Source organism: Hyla sarda, chromosome 4 (genome assembly GCF_029499605.1).
Source record: "Hyla sarda isolate aHylSar1 chromosome 4, aHylSar1.hap1, whole genome shotgun sequence".
Taxonomy (NCBI): domain Eukaryota; kingdom Metazoa; phylum Chordata; class Amphibia; order Anura; family Hylidae; genus Hyla; species Hyla sarda.
This window is the reverse complement of record NC_079192.1, coordinates 61,683,719-61,698,539: the sequence shown is the minus strand read 5'-3', so window position 1 is coordinate 61,698,539 and position 14,821 is coordinate 61,683,719. Positions and strand designations below refer to the sequence as shown.

Sequence of the window (14,821 nt, the reverse complement as noted above, 5' to 3'; positions counted from 1 at the left end):
AACACTATCAACTCCTTTTCAGCCTGGAATGGCTGCTAACAGAGAACACTAGATTGAATGGCAAATGCAGATAGGGCTTTCCTGGCTAACATGTATACTGTGTATACTATACTGGCATTTGTCTACTACTATGTGCTCGCTGTCCATGGTGCTGAAATGGTGCATGCACTGTGTTGTATTCTATTATATCAGATTGTATGTATGTATGTATACTGTACTAAAACTCTTCGACAAGGTTACTTTATGTTGCATTGTGGCAAGCGAAGAGTTAGTTACAGAATTGGCAAATGCCCAAGACAATTTTTGATCACTGGATGTCTTTAATCTTGTATATGATCATATTAAGGGCATTAATGCAGGGGGTACTGTAGGTAGTATGAGGACATGTGGGGATTCAGGACACCGGTGTATTGGGTGACTTTACATGAAGGACATAGACATAGGACATCTCGGTGCAGGACACCCACGGCTTGTTGTGAGAACGGGAACATGCTGCAGTAGATCAATAGCTGCCATGTGTAACAAATAATTATCGAAGAATCCCTACAATACATAGACCGGCGGTCTCCAAACGGTGAACCTCCAGCTGTTGCAAAACTACAACTCCCAGCATGCCCGGACAGCCATCGGCTGTCCGGGCATGCTGGGAGTTGTAGTTTTGCAACAGCAGGTGGTCCACCGTTTGAAGACCACAGTCATAGATTTATGCTAAGCACTTGCTGTCCATGGTGCTGAAATCCAGCATTCTAAATCACACAATGCATTATAAAAACTATTTTTGAATTATTGTATACATACTATGCATGCTATACAAAAAAAAAAAAAAAGGTGTGCAATAGGCAAGGATAGCCATCCTATATGGACAGTAATGCATATCCTAGCAAATCGTCCTGCGCTGAGAGAAGCGTTCTTTCTTCCCAGCACCTTCCAGAACAGCTTACTGCTGCACACTGAAAGGGGGGGAGGGGTAGGCACTGCACTAAACCAAGGAAAGCTCGCCCCACGTGTAGAGCAAGAGGCCCCCTCCCACCCCATAGCAGATCAATCAGGGAGCAGAGAGCCGGTTCCTGCCGTGTTAGCTGATCTTCCCTGCAATATATAAAGGGCAGGAGAGAGCAAATCCTGCGCTGTGAGCCACAGACACCGGAAAGTCTTCCAGCATGAGCTACTCTCTGGAAACATTAGGTAGCCCCTCTTATAGGAGGATGGCTGAGATCAGGACCAGCTATGCCAGGACGAGCAGTTCTCCCTCCAGTGGTTTCAGGTCTCAGAGCTACTCCAGGAGCACCCCCAGCACCATCTCCTCCTCTTATAAGAGAAGCAACCTGACAGCACCCAGAGGGTTCAGCTCCGGTGACAGTTTGGATCTTAGTCAGTCCTCTGCCTACAATGGTGACTTCAAGCAAGTCCGATCCAGCGAGAAGGAGCAGTTGCAAGGGCTCAACGACCGCTTTGCTGGTTACATCGAGAAGGTGCACTACTTGGAGCAGCAGAACAAGGAAATCGAGGCAGAAATCCAGGCCCTCAGGCAAAAGCAGAGTGGACACAGCCAACTGGGTGAGATCTACGAGCAAGAGCTGAGAGAGTTGAGGTCTAACTTGGAACACGTCAACCACGACAAGTCTCAGGTGCTTCTAGACACTGAGCACCTTGAAGAAGACCTGCAGAGGCTGAAGGACAGGTATGACGAAGAGGTCCGGATTAGGGATGAGACAGAGGCCACCATCAGGGTCATGAAGAAGGACATGGATGACACGTCCTTGATCAAGGTGGAGTTGGACAAGAAGGTGCAGTCCTTGCAAGAAGAGATCTCTTTCCTGAAGAACAACCATGAAGAAGAAGTCGCCGAGCTGCTTGCCCAGATCCAGGCCTCCCATATCACAGTGGAGAGGAAGGACTACCAGAAGACAGACTTGGCCTCTGCCTTGAGGGAAATCCGCTCCCAGCTGGAAGGGCACTCCAACAGCAACATGGTGCAGACAGAGGAGATCTTTAAAAACAGGTATGCCAAGCTGACGGAAGCTGCTGAACAAAACAAGGAGCAAATCAAGTCTGCCAAGGAGGAGATTGCAGAGTACAGAAGACAACTACATAGCAAAACCGTAGAGCTGGAGTCTGTGAAAGGAACCAAAGAGTCACTGGAGAGACAACTGAATGACATTGAGGAGAGACACAACCATGACTTGGCCAGTTACCAGGTAAGTGCACAGGTTTCCTATGGGAAGGGGCTGTCCATGGTGCTGAAAAGAGTTGAATTTAGTCATTTCTAGATAGTACAGAATCACTTACCTTCTATTCACTAGATGCAGTGATTCGTGAGGAGGGATTTTCTATGGGTGTGTCACAGAGGGTGCAGGGTCTGCAAGTTCTGCATTAACACGTGTAGGGGGTGTGGTGCATTAGACTTAATGACGCAGTGTGATTCCTTCTGGGGGGGAGTGGCACAGTGTAAAGGGGAAGGTGACGCAGTATGGCTGTTCCTTATGGAGGGTGTGGTGCAATGACACTGCAATTCTGCAAGTGTGCTGTGTACAGGGGTGGGGGGTTACAGCAGCTCCGGCATGCAGTATGTAGCTCAGAATAAATAATCACTTGTTCAGATTCTGCTGCAGTGAGTAAGTGTAATAAGGCATCTAATAAAGGAGGTGTGGCTCTGCGTGTGGTGCAATATGACAATGCAATATGTGTACAGTTACTGCAATGGGACAACACAATGAGATAGATGTCACTGTAGGTCACACAACGGCTCCTGAGTCTTCTTTCTCTTCCTACTATAGGACACCATCCAACAGCTGGACAACGAGCTGAGAGGAACAAAATGGGAGATGTCCCGTCACCTGCGAGAGTACCAGGATCTGCTCAATGTCAAGATGGCTCTGGATATAGAAATTGCTGCATACAGGTACAAGGGCAGAGCCAGCAGAATATTAATAGCACTGCAGAGACTGCAGCCAGCCGAAGCATGAGAAAACTTTCACAGCAGAGTATGGGAGGAGGGAGAGTAGAAGCAATGGCAGCCAATGAGACAACATAACATTGGGATCCTGCCAGGAACTCCATAATATGAGCCCAGTATAGGAGCAGTCACATTACTATAGAGGAGATGTGTCAGAATCCTACTATCTATCATCTCTAACTAATACAAGTATGGAGGGTATAGCATCACCCACATCTATCAAAAATATAATCCTCCTAGTAAGGGGGGGCAGTAATATGGGGGGGGGTGAAATAAAGTGAAGCTATATAGAGAGCTAAGAAGAGCGTACATGTGGACACAGTCATATTATTGGAGTGAATATAAGTCTAATAAAGCTATACACTGAACTAGAGAGGAGCTGAGTTTGTCATTGGTACCACTCAGGTAGATGACTCTAGAACAGTTAAGTTTGTCATTGGCACAGCTCATGTCGATGAAGAGAGGAGCTGAGATTGTCACTGGCACAACTCATGTCGATGAAGAGAGGAGCTGAGTTTGTCATTGGTACAACTCATGTAGATATGTTCAATGATTAATTCAGCTCTGCTACATCTGTATGATTAGTTGCTGTTGGTTTATATTAGTTGCAATACATTGTTATTCTATAATAATTGTTGCAGGTTCATTGATCTTCTAGCAGGTCTATTTGCTACAGAACTGGATATATAATTTTAGAGAGTTCCTGCAAGTGCCCTATTGGGGTTTAGGGGTTGTACCTATACCCCTTTTGGTCATAGTAATTAAATTTACATTCCTTGTAATATTAAAGAAAGCAATTACCCTGTACTTTAATGTTATACTATACAGTACTATAGAGCATTGGAGTTATAGTAGAGAAACTGTGCGCAGGGCTTAATAGGGTATGGCACCAATGCAAAGAATACTGAATAGACCAGGCATTGCTCTAGGCATTATATGATTCTATTAGGATTGTTCATGACTGATGTCCTAATATTTATTTTCTCTACAGGAAACTCCTTGAGGGAGAAGAAACCCGCTTCAGCTCATTCTCTAGCCTTCCTTCAGGGCCCTCAACCCCACACAGACAAGTACCCATTACAATAACCTCAACCAGAGTCCAGCAGTCACGAGCAGAGCCCCCTAGAGTCAAAGTGCAGCACAAGTTTGTGGAGGAGATCATTGAAGAAACCAAAGTTGAAGATGAACGATCAGATATGGAAGCAGCATTGGCTGCCATGGCAGAAGAGTTTGCATCAGGGCTTTTGGATGTAGAGGAGCAAGAGGCAGAGGAAGGTGAGGAGGAGGAGGAGGAGGAGGTGGAGGATCAGGTAGAAGAGGAGATTGTAGCAGCTGTAGAATCTACTGTACATGCAGCAGCTCCTGGGGAGGAGGAAAAAGAAGAGGGAGAGGAAAAGGAAGAGGAAGCAGAGGGAGACGAAGAGGAAAAGGGCGAGGAAGAAGCAGAAGAGGAGGGAGAAAAGGGTGAGGAAGAAGAAGAGGAAGGAGAGAAAGCAGAAGAAGAGGTAGAAGAAGAGGGGGAAAAAGAGGAAGGTGAAGAAGAGAAAGTAGAAGGGGAAGCTGAGCAGGAGGAAGAAGTGAAAGCAGAGGAAGGTGAAGAGGAGGGAGGAGAAGGAGAAGAAGAGGGAAAGACAGAAGAAGATGAAGGAGAAGATGAGGGAGAGAAAGAGGGAGAGGAGGAAGAAGCAGAAGAAGCAGAAGCAGAGGTAGAAGGTGGGGAGGGAGAAGCAGAAGAAGAAGGAGCTGAAAAAGAGGCAGAAGAGGGGGAAACAGAGGAAGCAGAAGGTGAGAAAGATGCAGAAGGAGCAGAGGAAGAGGCTGCTGAGGAGACCCAGGAGGAAGTAGAAGAGGAGACTATTGTTGAGACTAAGATTGTAAGGGTAAAAACAGAAGTACAGAAGGCAGAAGTAAAAAAGGAAACTAAGCAGAAAGAAGAGGAGGAGAAAGAGGGTGGTGAGGAGGAAGAGGGAGAGAAGGGTGAAGAAGAAGAAGAGGAAAAGGCTGGAGAAGAGGAAGAAGAGGGAGCAGCAGATGAAAGCTCAGAGCAGCAAGAAGAGAAAGCAGAAACAGATGAAGAGAAAGAAAAGGAAGAGGGAGATGAAGGAGAAGCTAAAGAAGAGGAAGAATCTGGAGAGGATAAAGAAGCTGAAGCAGGAGAGGAAAAGGCAGAGTCCCCTGAAGAGAAAAGTGTTGAGGAGATCATCCCTGCATCTAAGGCAGCTTCCGTAGGAACAGAAAAAGAGGAAACCAAAGAACAGGAAAAAGACGAAGTAAGCAGCCCCAAAGATGAAGGAAAGGAAGATACTGCAGTAAATGGAGATGTACATGAAGAAAAGGAAGAGAGTGAAGACAAAGGAGTAGTCACAAATGGTCTTGACGACAGCCCCTCAGAGGACAAAGATAGTTCTAAAAGCCCGCAAAAAGTTGTCATCACCAAAAAGATTGAGACCACAACAACGGAGGGTGAAGATGGTACCAAATACGTTACGAAGTCTGTGACAGTCACCCAGAAGGTAGAGGAACTTGAAGAGACCCTCCAGGAGAAGTCTGTGTCTACAAAGAAGGTGGAAAAAGTTACTTCACATGCAGTAGTTAAGGAAGTTGCTGAACACAAGTGAAAACATAGTCACAGCACTTCCAGCAAGCAGCAGGACTGAAAAGCCATAAGATAAACTGCATGTAAAGTGACAGCTTCTAATGGGCTTATAGCAGAAGGGGTTCTCTCGTGGGGTGGGGGCTCCAGACTCTGTATTATTACCTGTGCAATACTCGGGGCGGGGAAATGCATGCAAGCTAGAGACGTGTCCCTCCCACACAACTTGGGGAATTCACTAATGAAAAAAATACAAAAAAAACAAAACAAATACAACCCACTGCATGATTTGTCAAAGAAAGTATGAGGGTTTCCTAAGTTGTTGTGGGATTGGGTCCTGAGTCCTGAGATTAAATATGCAAAGAACCATCTGAGCCAAAAAAAGAGGGAGGGAAGGGACCATGAAACGGATGTTTTCTCGCCTTAATAAAAGAAACCTATCCTTATGTTTACCTCACTGGTGCATTTAATAGACTGCAGGTCATGGGAGAACCTGAAGGAGAATAGACACAACATGCTGTCAGTTTATGTCAAAGCAAAACCTTGCTCAATAAAAGGTCATATTGGAAATCCTTGGCTTGTGTCTTATTGTAACTGGATTTTACCAATGAATACTGTGGGGAGAGCTGTGTATGACGTGTTCCTTGAAGGGTTGTCCGACATCATTGGTCTCACTGTGGTCCTCTAGATATTGCATAACTTCAACGCCCAATGGCCCTCCAGATGTTGCAAAACTTCAACTCCCAACATGCCCGGACAGCCGTTGGCTGTCCGGGCATGCTGGGAGTTGAAGTTTTGCAACATCTGGAAGGCCATTGGGGACCTATCATTGGACCCATCGTTGGACCCATCATTGGACCTTCACTGATTATGACAACAGGGTTCCTATATGTTCCCCGTTTGATTGAAGCAGTGTTCATGACTGGTGGAAGTCCCTGTGGTCAGACACCTATCACCTATAGGTGATAAATATCTATCTTGGGACAACCCTTTAATGGATGGAGCTTATGTTAAAGGGTAAATCAAAAGTTTCAAGCCACCTGATCTTCAGCTCCAGCATAGTGGCCACACTGGATGGTACATTTGGCCGAGGAAACAGTATCATGCCAAGATAGTTTAGCACATGAGCCCTTTTCTAATGAAGGGGACTCGTACACGAAACTTGTAGCGTGTGATACAGTGGCCTCAGCAGCTCTACTGCCCAATGTGACCTGTGTCTCCCCCCATGCTGGAGCTGAAGATTGAGGTGGCTTGAAACTTTGGATTCAACCTTTAATGAGAATTCAGCTTTGAAATTCCATGTACATAGTAACATAGTAACATAGTTCATAAGGTTGAAAAAAGACCAAAGTCCATCAAGCTATATCCCTAATGAGTCCCTACTGAGTTGATCCAGAGGAAGGCAAAAAACACTCATACTAGAGGTAAAATTCCTTCCCGACTCCAAATATGGCATCAGAATAAATCTCTGGATCAACTTTCTGTCCCTATAAATCTAGTATACATAACCAGCAATGTTATTATTCTCCAAAAATGCATCCAGACCCCTTTTGAACTCTTTCACAGAGTTCCCATGACCACCTCCTCAGGCAGAGAATTCCACAGTCTCACTGCTCTTACAGTAAAGAACCCCCGTCTGATCTGGTGTAGAAACCTTCTTTCCTCTAGACGTAGAGGATGCCCCCTTGTTATAGATACAGTCCTGGGTATAAATAGATCATGGGAGAGATCTCTGTATGGCCCCGTGATATATTTATACATAGTTATTAGGTCTCCCCTAAGCCTTCTTTTTTCTAAACTAAATAACCCTAATTCTGATAATCTTTCTGGGTACTGTAGTCCTCCCATTCCCCATATTACTCTGGTTGCCTCTCCAGCTCCACTATATCTTTCTTGTAATATCATTGATCATCATTATAAGCTACTTTTTGCAGCAGTTTTCTAAATAAAGGTAACATGGTACCCTGGAGAAAATAATTCTAATCGACTAGTGTCTAGACAGATTTGTAAATTTAAAAAAAATAAAAAATAAAGTATTCCATTACTTATCAGCTGCTGTATGCCTCATGTAGTCTTTCTAGTCCAACACAGTGCTCTCTACTGCCCCCTCTGTCCATGTCAGGAACTGTCTTGATTAGGCGATGTTTGCTCTATGTCAGGAGTGTGTTTTTCTGCAGCGAGCCACTTCATCTGAAATGTGGCTCGGGCCACCCTCATTTTTCACAAATTGGTCATTTAGCTGTATAATACATGATAATACTCCACATCAGAGCTCTACAGCAATACATCACATATTAATATAACATATACAGTCTATATGCGATTGTTGAGGCATAATATAAAGAATAAGGTCAGTAGACTGTTTTAAATTAAATATATACACCATACACTTTTTAAATGACTAAGTGTCCCAATGACCATATAATATAGTGGTTAGGACACTTACTTTAAAGAATGTATATGGTCATTGGGGGTTTGGTGCACTCACTTTTAATATATATATATTTTTTGCTGTGCTACAGGCAATGGTGTACATAGAAGAAAGAGGCCCCCATAGCAAATATTGATATAGGTTTCTTATGTTTTATATTGCCCCCTTGACAGAAATATCTGGTGTTTATTTCCCCTTTCTTTCCATGACACATTTGTCAATACCCCCTCCATGAATTTGCTGATAATGCAGATAACAGGAGAGAGAAGTTCATCCCAGTTTCTTACCAATAGAAAGAAGAAGGGCACCAACCCCGATGGGGACCCCTCTCCCCAAGGGCCACATAGCAGCCGCATGGTCTGCCTTTATGGTACATATGCCCTTTGCTGCAGGGATTTTTGTTATTGTCCTGCCAGTACAATCACCTGAATACAAAGGACATGTGTACTGATGCTTTTGTTGGCATTACATAGGAGAAGGACGCTGCGTTCCGTTCACATATATTATATACTGTAGTTGCATACAATCTATTGTTCCCTATATTCAGCCATTTCAGACTGTTCTGTTGCTGACAGAGCATGTGTGACTAACATTCAGTGTTATCTTTGAAGCTGTGTATAATGGCAGTGGTAAAGTGGATCCGCTGAACCTGTGTGGAAGATGGAGTGGGTCGTACCAGGGTGCGGAGTCTAAGGTACCGCTGGTTTTCAGCGGGAAGGACATGCAGCGGCAGGCGGCACCCAGGTCGCTGCCCCTGATACGACTCATCCACACAGGCTGCCGAGATGTAACGTGGTACAGGAAGGACAAGCTAAAAGGTCAGGACAGGCGGCACTGGAGCGTAGTCAGGGAACGGAGCTGTAGGAACTGGTACACGGAATAGCAGAACACTCAGGAGGTACGCTTTCTCTTAGGCAGCAAGTCACAAAGATCCGGCAAGGGGAAACAGGAAGAACTGACACTTATAGTGTCAGAGAGCAGCAGTAATCAATTAAGAGCGTACTGGCCCTTTAAATCGCAGAGAGCCAGTGCGTGCCCTAGAGGGTGGGTACACACACGCCGGCGACCTGGGACAGTGGGGGAAGCAGAAGGTGAGTAACAGCCCGGCGTTCGCATGCGGGTGCATCCAGCGATGTGAACCACGGCAGAGGAGGACGCAACAGGAAAGCACTCATGGACAGCGTGTCTGGCCAGCAGGGCCGGATCATCATTGGTGCTCATGGAGCACCTGCTCCGGGCCCCGCGCCCGCAGGGGGCCCCGTCACATTCGGGACATCCCTGCGGGCTGCTTAGTAGCGGATCTGGGCCCCCGATAGCCCGGCCGTGGACACTTTAAAACAGTGACCAGTGGCGGCTGCTGTGGGCCCGCCCCGGACTCCTCCTGCTTTTTCTATATTTCATATTTCCTTACCTGGCCGCGCTCGGCAGGCTCAGGTGATGCGTCGGGTCATGTGGGCTCCTCTGCACAGTGTCAGGGACGTCACTCCTCATTTCCGGCAGCCGCGCCGATACAGGGCACAGTTTTCTTCATTACACCCCAGCGCTGCAGGAAATGACAAGTGGCGTCGTGCAGAGGAGCCACAGGAGACGTAACTCGTCACAGCCCACGAGACCCGACGCTACCTGAGCCTGCCGAGTAAGTAAATATGAAAAATAGAAAAAGCAGGAGGAGGGGGGAGCAATGAGCAGGGGAGGATGAGTGGGGGAGGATGATGAGGCAGAGGGGGGTAATGACGAGCAGGGGGGTAATGACGAGCGGGGGGGGTAATGAGGAGCGGGGGGGAGTAATGACGAGCAGGGGGTAATGACGAGCAGGGGGGAAATGATGAGCAGGGGGGGAATGATGAGCAGGGGGGAATGATGAGCAGGGGAGGTAATGATGAGCAGGAGCAGGGGGTAAGGATGAGCAGGGGGGGTAATGATGAGCAGGGGGGTAATGATGAGCAGAGCAGGGGGGTAAGGATGAGCAGAGGGGGTAATGATGAGCAGGGGGGGTAATGATGAGCAGGAGCAGGGGGGGTAATGATGAGCAGGAGGGGTAATGATGAACAGGGGGGGATGATGAGCAGGGGGGGTAATGATGAGCAGGGGGGGTAATGATGAGCAGGAGCAGGGGGGGTAATGATGAGCAGGGGGGGTAATGATGAGCAGGAGGGGTAATGATGAACAGGGGGGGATGATGAGCAGGGGGGGTAATGATGAGCAGGGGGGGTAATGATGAGCAGGAGCAGGGGGGGTAATGATGAGCAGGAGGGGTAATGATGAACAGGGGGGGGATGATGAGCAGGGGGGGTAATGATGAGCAGGGGGGTAAGGATGAGCAGGGGGGGTAAGGATGAGCAGGGGGGTAATGATGAGCAGGGGGGGTAATGATGAGCAGGGGGGTAATGATGAGTAGTGTTGCTCGCGAATATTCGCAATGCAAATTTTATTCGCGAATATCGCATATTCGCGAATTCGCGAATATTCGCGAATATAGCGCTATATATTCGTAATTACGAATATTCGTTTTTTTTTCACAGTACACATCACAGTGATCATCCCTCTTTGCTTCCAGCTTGTGTGGTGTAAAGAAGGCTCTAATACTACTGTGTGAGACTGTCGCGCGAATTTTCGCGCATGCGAAAATTTGCATATGAAAATTTTCGCATATGTGAATTTTCACGTCTGCAAATTTTTGCATGTGTTAATTTCCGCATATGTTAATTTTCGCATGCGCGAAGTTTCGCATATGCGAAAATAAAACGGGAATATTACGAATATGCGAATATTCGCGAATATATGACGAATATTCGTCCATATATTCGCGAATATTCGCGAATTCGAATATGGCCTATGCCGCTTAACACTAATGATGAGCAGGGGGGGAATGATGAGCAGGGGGGGATGATGAGCAGGAGCAGGGGAGGTAAGGATGAGCAGGGGGGGTAATGATGAGCAGGGGGGGTAATGATGAGCAGGAGGGGTAATGATGAGCAGGGGGGGGTAATGATGAGCAGAGCGGGGGGTAATGATGAGCAGGGGGGGTAAGGATGAGCAAAGGGTGTAAGGATGAGCAGGGGGGGTAATGATGAGCAGGGGGGAAATGATGAGCAGGAGCAGGGGGTGGTAAGGATGAACAGGGGGGGTAATGATGAGCAGGGGGGTAATGATGAGCAGGGAGGGGGGTAATGATGAGCAGGGGGGTAAGGATGAGCAGGCGGGGTAAGGATGAGCAGGGGGGGTAAGGATGAGCAGGGGGGGTAATGATGAGCAGGGGGGGTAATGATGAGCAGGGGGGTAATGATGAGCAGGGGGGGTAATGATGAGCAGGGGGGTAATGATGAGCAGGGGGGGGATGATGAGCAGGGGGGGTAATGATGAGCAGGAGCAGGAGGGGTAAGGATGAGCAGGGGGGGTAATGATGAGCAGGGGGGTAATGATGAGCAGGGGGGGGTAATGATGAGCAGGGGGGGGGTAATGATGAGCAGGGGGGTAATGATGAGCAGGGCGGGGGGGTAATGATGAGCAGGGGGGGTAATGATGAGCAGGGGTGGAATGATGAGCAGGGGGAAATGATGAGCAGGGGTGGAATGATGAGCAGGGGGGGGGTAATGATGAGCAGGGGGGGGTAATGATGAGCAGGGGTGGAATGATGAGCGGGGGGGATGATGAGCAGGGGGGGAAGATGAGCAGGGGGGAATGATGAGCAGGGGGGGAATGATGAGCAGGGGGGATCATGAGCAGGGGGGGATGATGATCAGGGGAAAACACAGTCTCTTGTAGGGTTATAATGATTCTTGTCTTTATACAGAGGATGAGGATTGGCTGGCAGAGTGAGGAACCAATGATGTCCAGGCATCAAACTTTACAGAGGAAGATGGATCTGGAAGAATACCTGGCGTCTGGACCAGATGAAGAAGAAAAGGAAAGACAACAGAGAAGACGTCTCCTGTGAGTCATTTTATGTTTGTGTATTCTCCTGACTGTCCCATTAGATCTCTCCTCACTTCTAAGTTTTGCAGTAATAATGGATGACACTGTATATGAGGCTCCAGCTGTTACAAAACTACAACTCCTATAATGCCTGAAGCTCTCCAGACATAATGGGGGTTGTAGCTTTGCAACAGCTGCAAAGAGTGACCTGAACTAAAGTGATTTTAGACCATGCAGCCCGTTTTATTCTAATGGGGGCCTGACTCCTGTTCCACTCAGTGGAAGAGAAGGGGGACTGTCGGGGGGGGGGGGGGGGGGCATCATAATGGTGCTCCGTCTTCCAGGCAGCCTTAATCTGGCCCTGCTGGGCAGAGCACTAGTTGTAACACTGTGGACTTTCTGGCTTAGTTCTCATTCACAGTGCCCTCAATTTGGTAGCTATTAGACGTATTCTGCCCCTCATGACATTTATAGCTTTGTGAAGCCGAGGTTACTGTGTTCTACAGAATCATCAGATTTTCTAGGACAAATCATGAAAACGCAATGAAGTGACATTATTCTCCAGGGCTCCTTGTAGAATTTCGATTGGTATTAAAGGGGTTCTCCCTTGCTTATACTGTTTTTTGTTATTATGTTTGTGTATTATGTGTGTATAAGTATGTGTTTTTTTTATGTGTGTTGTGATTATGTATATATGTATTTTCTTACCTTTTGTGAAGATCCGGAAGCTGGCCCCTTTTTCTTCCAGTGGCTTGCTGTGCACCTCGGCCTCCGCCATGTTGTGTTCGGTAAGTGGGATGTCGGGGGGGGAGTGTTCTTGCTTCTGCCCTTCCTATCTTCTGACGTCCGAGGCAAATCTTTTCTTCCGGTTTCTTCCGTGGCTCAGCGACAAATCTGTGGCCTCTTCGGGCGCATGCGCAGGTAGTTTTTTGTTTTTTTTTACCAATAAAGTTTTTTTGGTCTAATTGACAAACTGTCTGCGCTTGCGCGAAGCTACGCTATTAGCGTAGACCTAACGTACGCTACGCTGTTAGCGTAGCACTTGCGTACTCGTGCATGCGCTGACAGTTTGTCAATTAAACAAAAAAAACGTTATTGGTAAAAAAAACAAAAAACTACCTGCGCATGCGCCGGAAGAGGCCGCAGATTCGTCGCTGAGCCACGGAAGAAACAGGAAGAAAAGATTTGCCTCGGACGTCAGAAGATAGGAAGGACAGAAGCAAGAACAACCCCCCCCCCCCCCCCCCCGACATCCCACTTACCGAACACAACATGGTGGAGGCCGAGGTGCGCAGCAAGCCACTGGAAGAAAAAGGGGCCAGCTTCCGGATCTTCACAAAGAAAATACATATATACATAATCACAACACACATAAAAAAACACATACTTATACACACATAACACACAAACATAATAGCAAAAAACAGTATAAACAAGGGAGAACCCCTTTAATGAAGCCTGGTATATTGGGGATTAGACTACTGTCACATAGGTGAAATGCAATAGTGAGTCACAGCATTGCCAACCATAAGTTAACTATGTACATATGTAACAGAATTTTAGGGGTGTCCACCTATATCCCTGTGGTCCCTTACCTTGTTACCTCTCTGTGCTCGGCAGGCCAATCCTTCACTTCCTGGGAGCTGGGGTACATATCTGCGGCAGTGCCTCCCACCAATGGATCATCCGGGGTACAGATGTGGGGTCCTGTTGGGAACATCTCTGAGAGAATACTAAAACTGACACAAAGCAAACTGGAAACTAACTATGTATTGCATAAAGGAAAACAACCAAGCATAACATAACAAACAGTAAGGTATAGTATAGCACAAAACTCAGACAAATGTAATGTGTAATATAGGTCACACAAAACAACTGCGGCCCATCCTAATCTTCATTCTAGCAGCTGCTTGGTACCTTCAGTTGGTGCACATTGAATAAATGGGGCCCTTACAGAGTCCTTGTCCACAGTGTTACCTAAAACTCTCTCAATGTCAATAAAATGGGGATCATGGTCTTTTATCTTTACATGAGTTCAGGATGCCCTTGTTACGCCGAGCGCTCCGGGTCCCTGCTCCTCCCCGGAGCGCTCGTGGCGTTCTTCTGCGTGCAGCGCTCCCAGTCAGACCCGCTGACCGGGAGCGCTGCACTGTTTTCACCGGCGGGGATGCAATCCGTGTAGCGGGATGCGATCCGGGTAGCGGGACGCGCCCGCGGGTCACCTCCCAATCACCTCACCTGCCCCATCCTCCTGCTGTTCTGTCCCGGCGCGCGCGGCCCCGCTCTCTAGGGCGCGCGCGTGCAGGCTCTCTGAAATTTAAAGGGCCAGTGCACCATTAATTGTTGCCTGGCCCAATCAGTACCTACACCTGCAAAACATATAAAAACCCACTTCCCCTTCCTGTCCTTGCCGGATCTTGTTGCACTAGTGCCCTGAGAAAGCGTTTTGTGTATCCCAAGCCTGTGTATCCAGACCCTTGCCATTGCACCTGACTACGATCCATTGCTGCCTGCCCAGACCTTCTGCTACGTCCGACCTTGCTCTTGCTTTGTCCCTGTGTACCGCGCCTGTCTCAGCTGTCAGTGGGGTTGAGTCGCTATCGGGTGGAACGACCTGGGGGTTACCTGCCGCTGCAAGTCCATCCCGCTTTGCGGCGGGCTCTGGTGAAAACCAGTAACCCCATATATTCCGTTCCCCTGGTACGGCCCACGCCATCACCTCACTGACACAGAGGATCCACCTCCAGTGTCCTCTCTGCATACCAGTCCGGATCCTGACAGTAGATCCGGCCATGGATCCCGCTGAGGTCCCACTGCCTAGTGTCGCTGACCTAACCACCGTGGTTGCCCAGCGGTCACAGCAGATCACGCAACAAGGACAGCAGCTGACTCAGCTGACCGTTATGCTGCAACAGCTTCTGCTGCA

The 14,821-nt window shown here is 47.7% G+C and overlaps 1 protein-coding gene across 1 annotated transcript; it reads left to right on the top strand.

Annotated features, from left to right (window-relative positions):
* Positions 1-1,072: 1,072 nt before the first annotated feature.
* On the top strand, positions 1,073-6,119 carry NEFM (neurofilament medium chain). Its single transcript, XM_056571151.1, has 3 exons — positions 1,073-2,198; positions 2,778-2,902; positions 3,948-6,119. Exons 1-3 carry the CDS (start codon positions 1,161-1,163, stop codon positions 5,572-5,574), a joined length of 2,790 nt encoding a protein of 929 aa, XP_056427126.1. The 5' UTR covers positions 1,073-1,160; the 3' UTR covers positions 5,575-6,119.
* The last annotated feature ends 8,702 nt before the right edge of the window (positions 6,120-14,821 follow it).

Coding starts and splice junctions, on each gene's coding strand:
- NEFM (XM_056571151.1), top strand. CDS start 1,161: ATGAGCTACTCTCTGGAAACATTAGGTAGCCCCTCTTATAGGAGGATG. Junction 2,199..2,777: donor ATGACTTGGCCAGTTACCAG/GTAAGTGCACAG, acceptor TTCCTACTATAG/GACACCATCCAACAGCTGGA. Junction 2,903..3,947: donor ATAGAAATTGCTGCATACAG/GTACAAGGGCAG, acceptor TTTTCTCTACAG/GAAACTCCTTGAGGGAGAAG.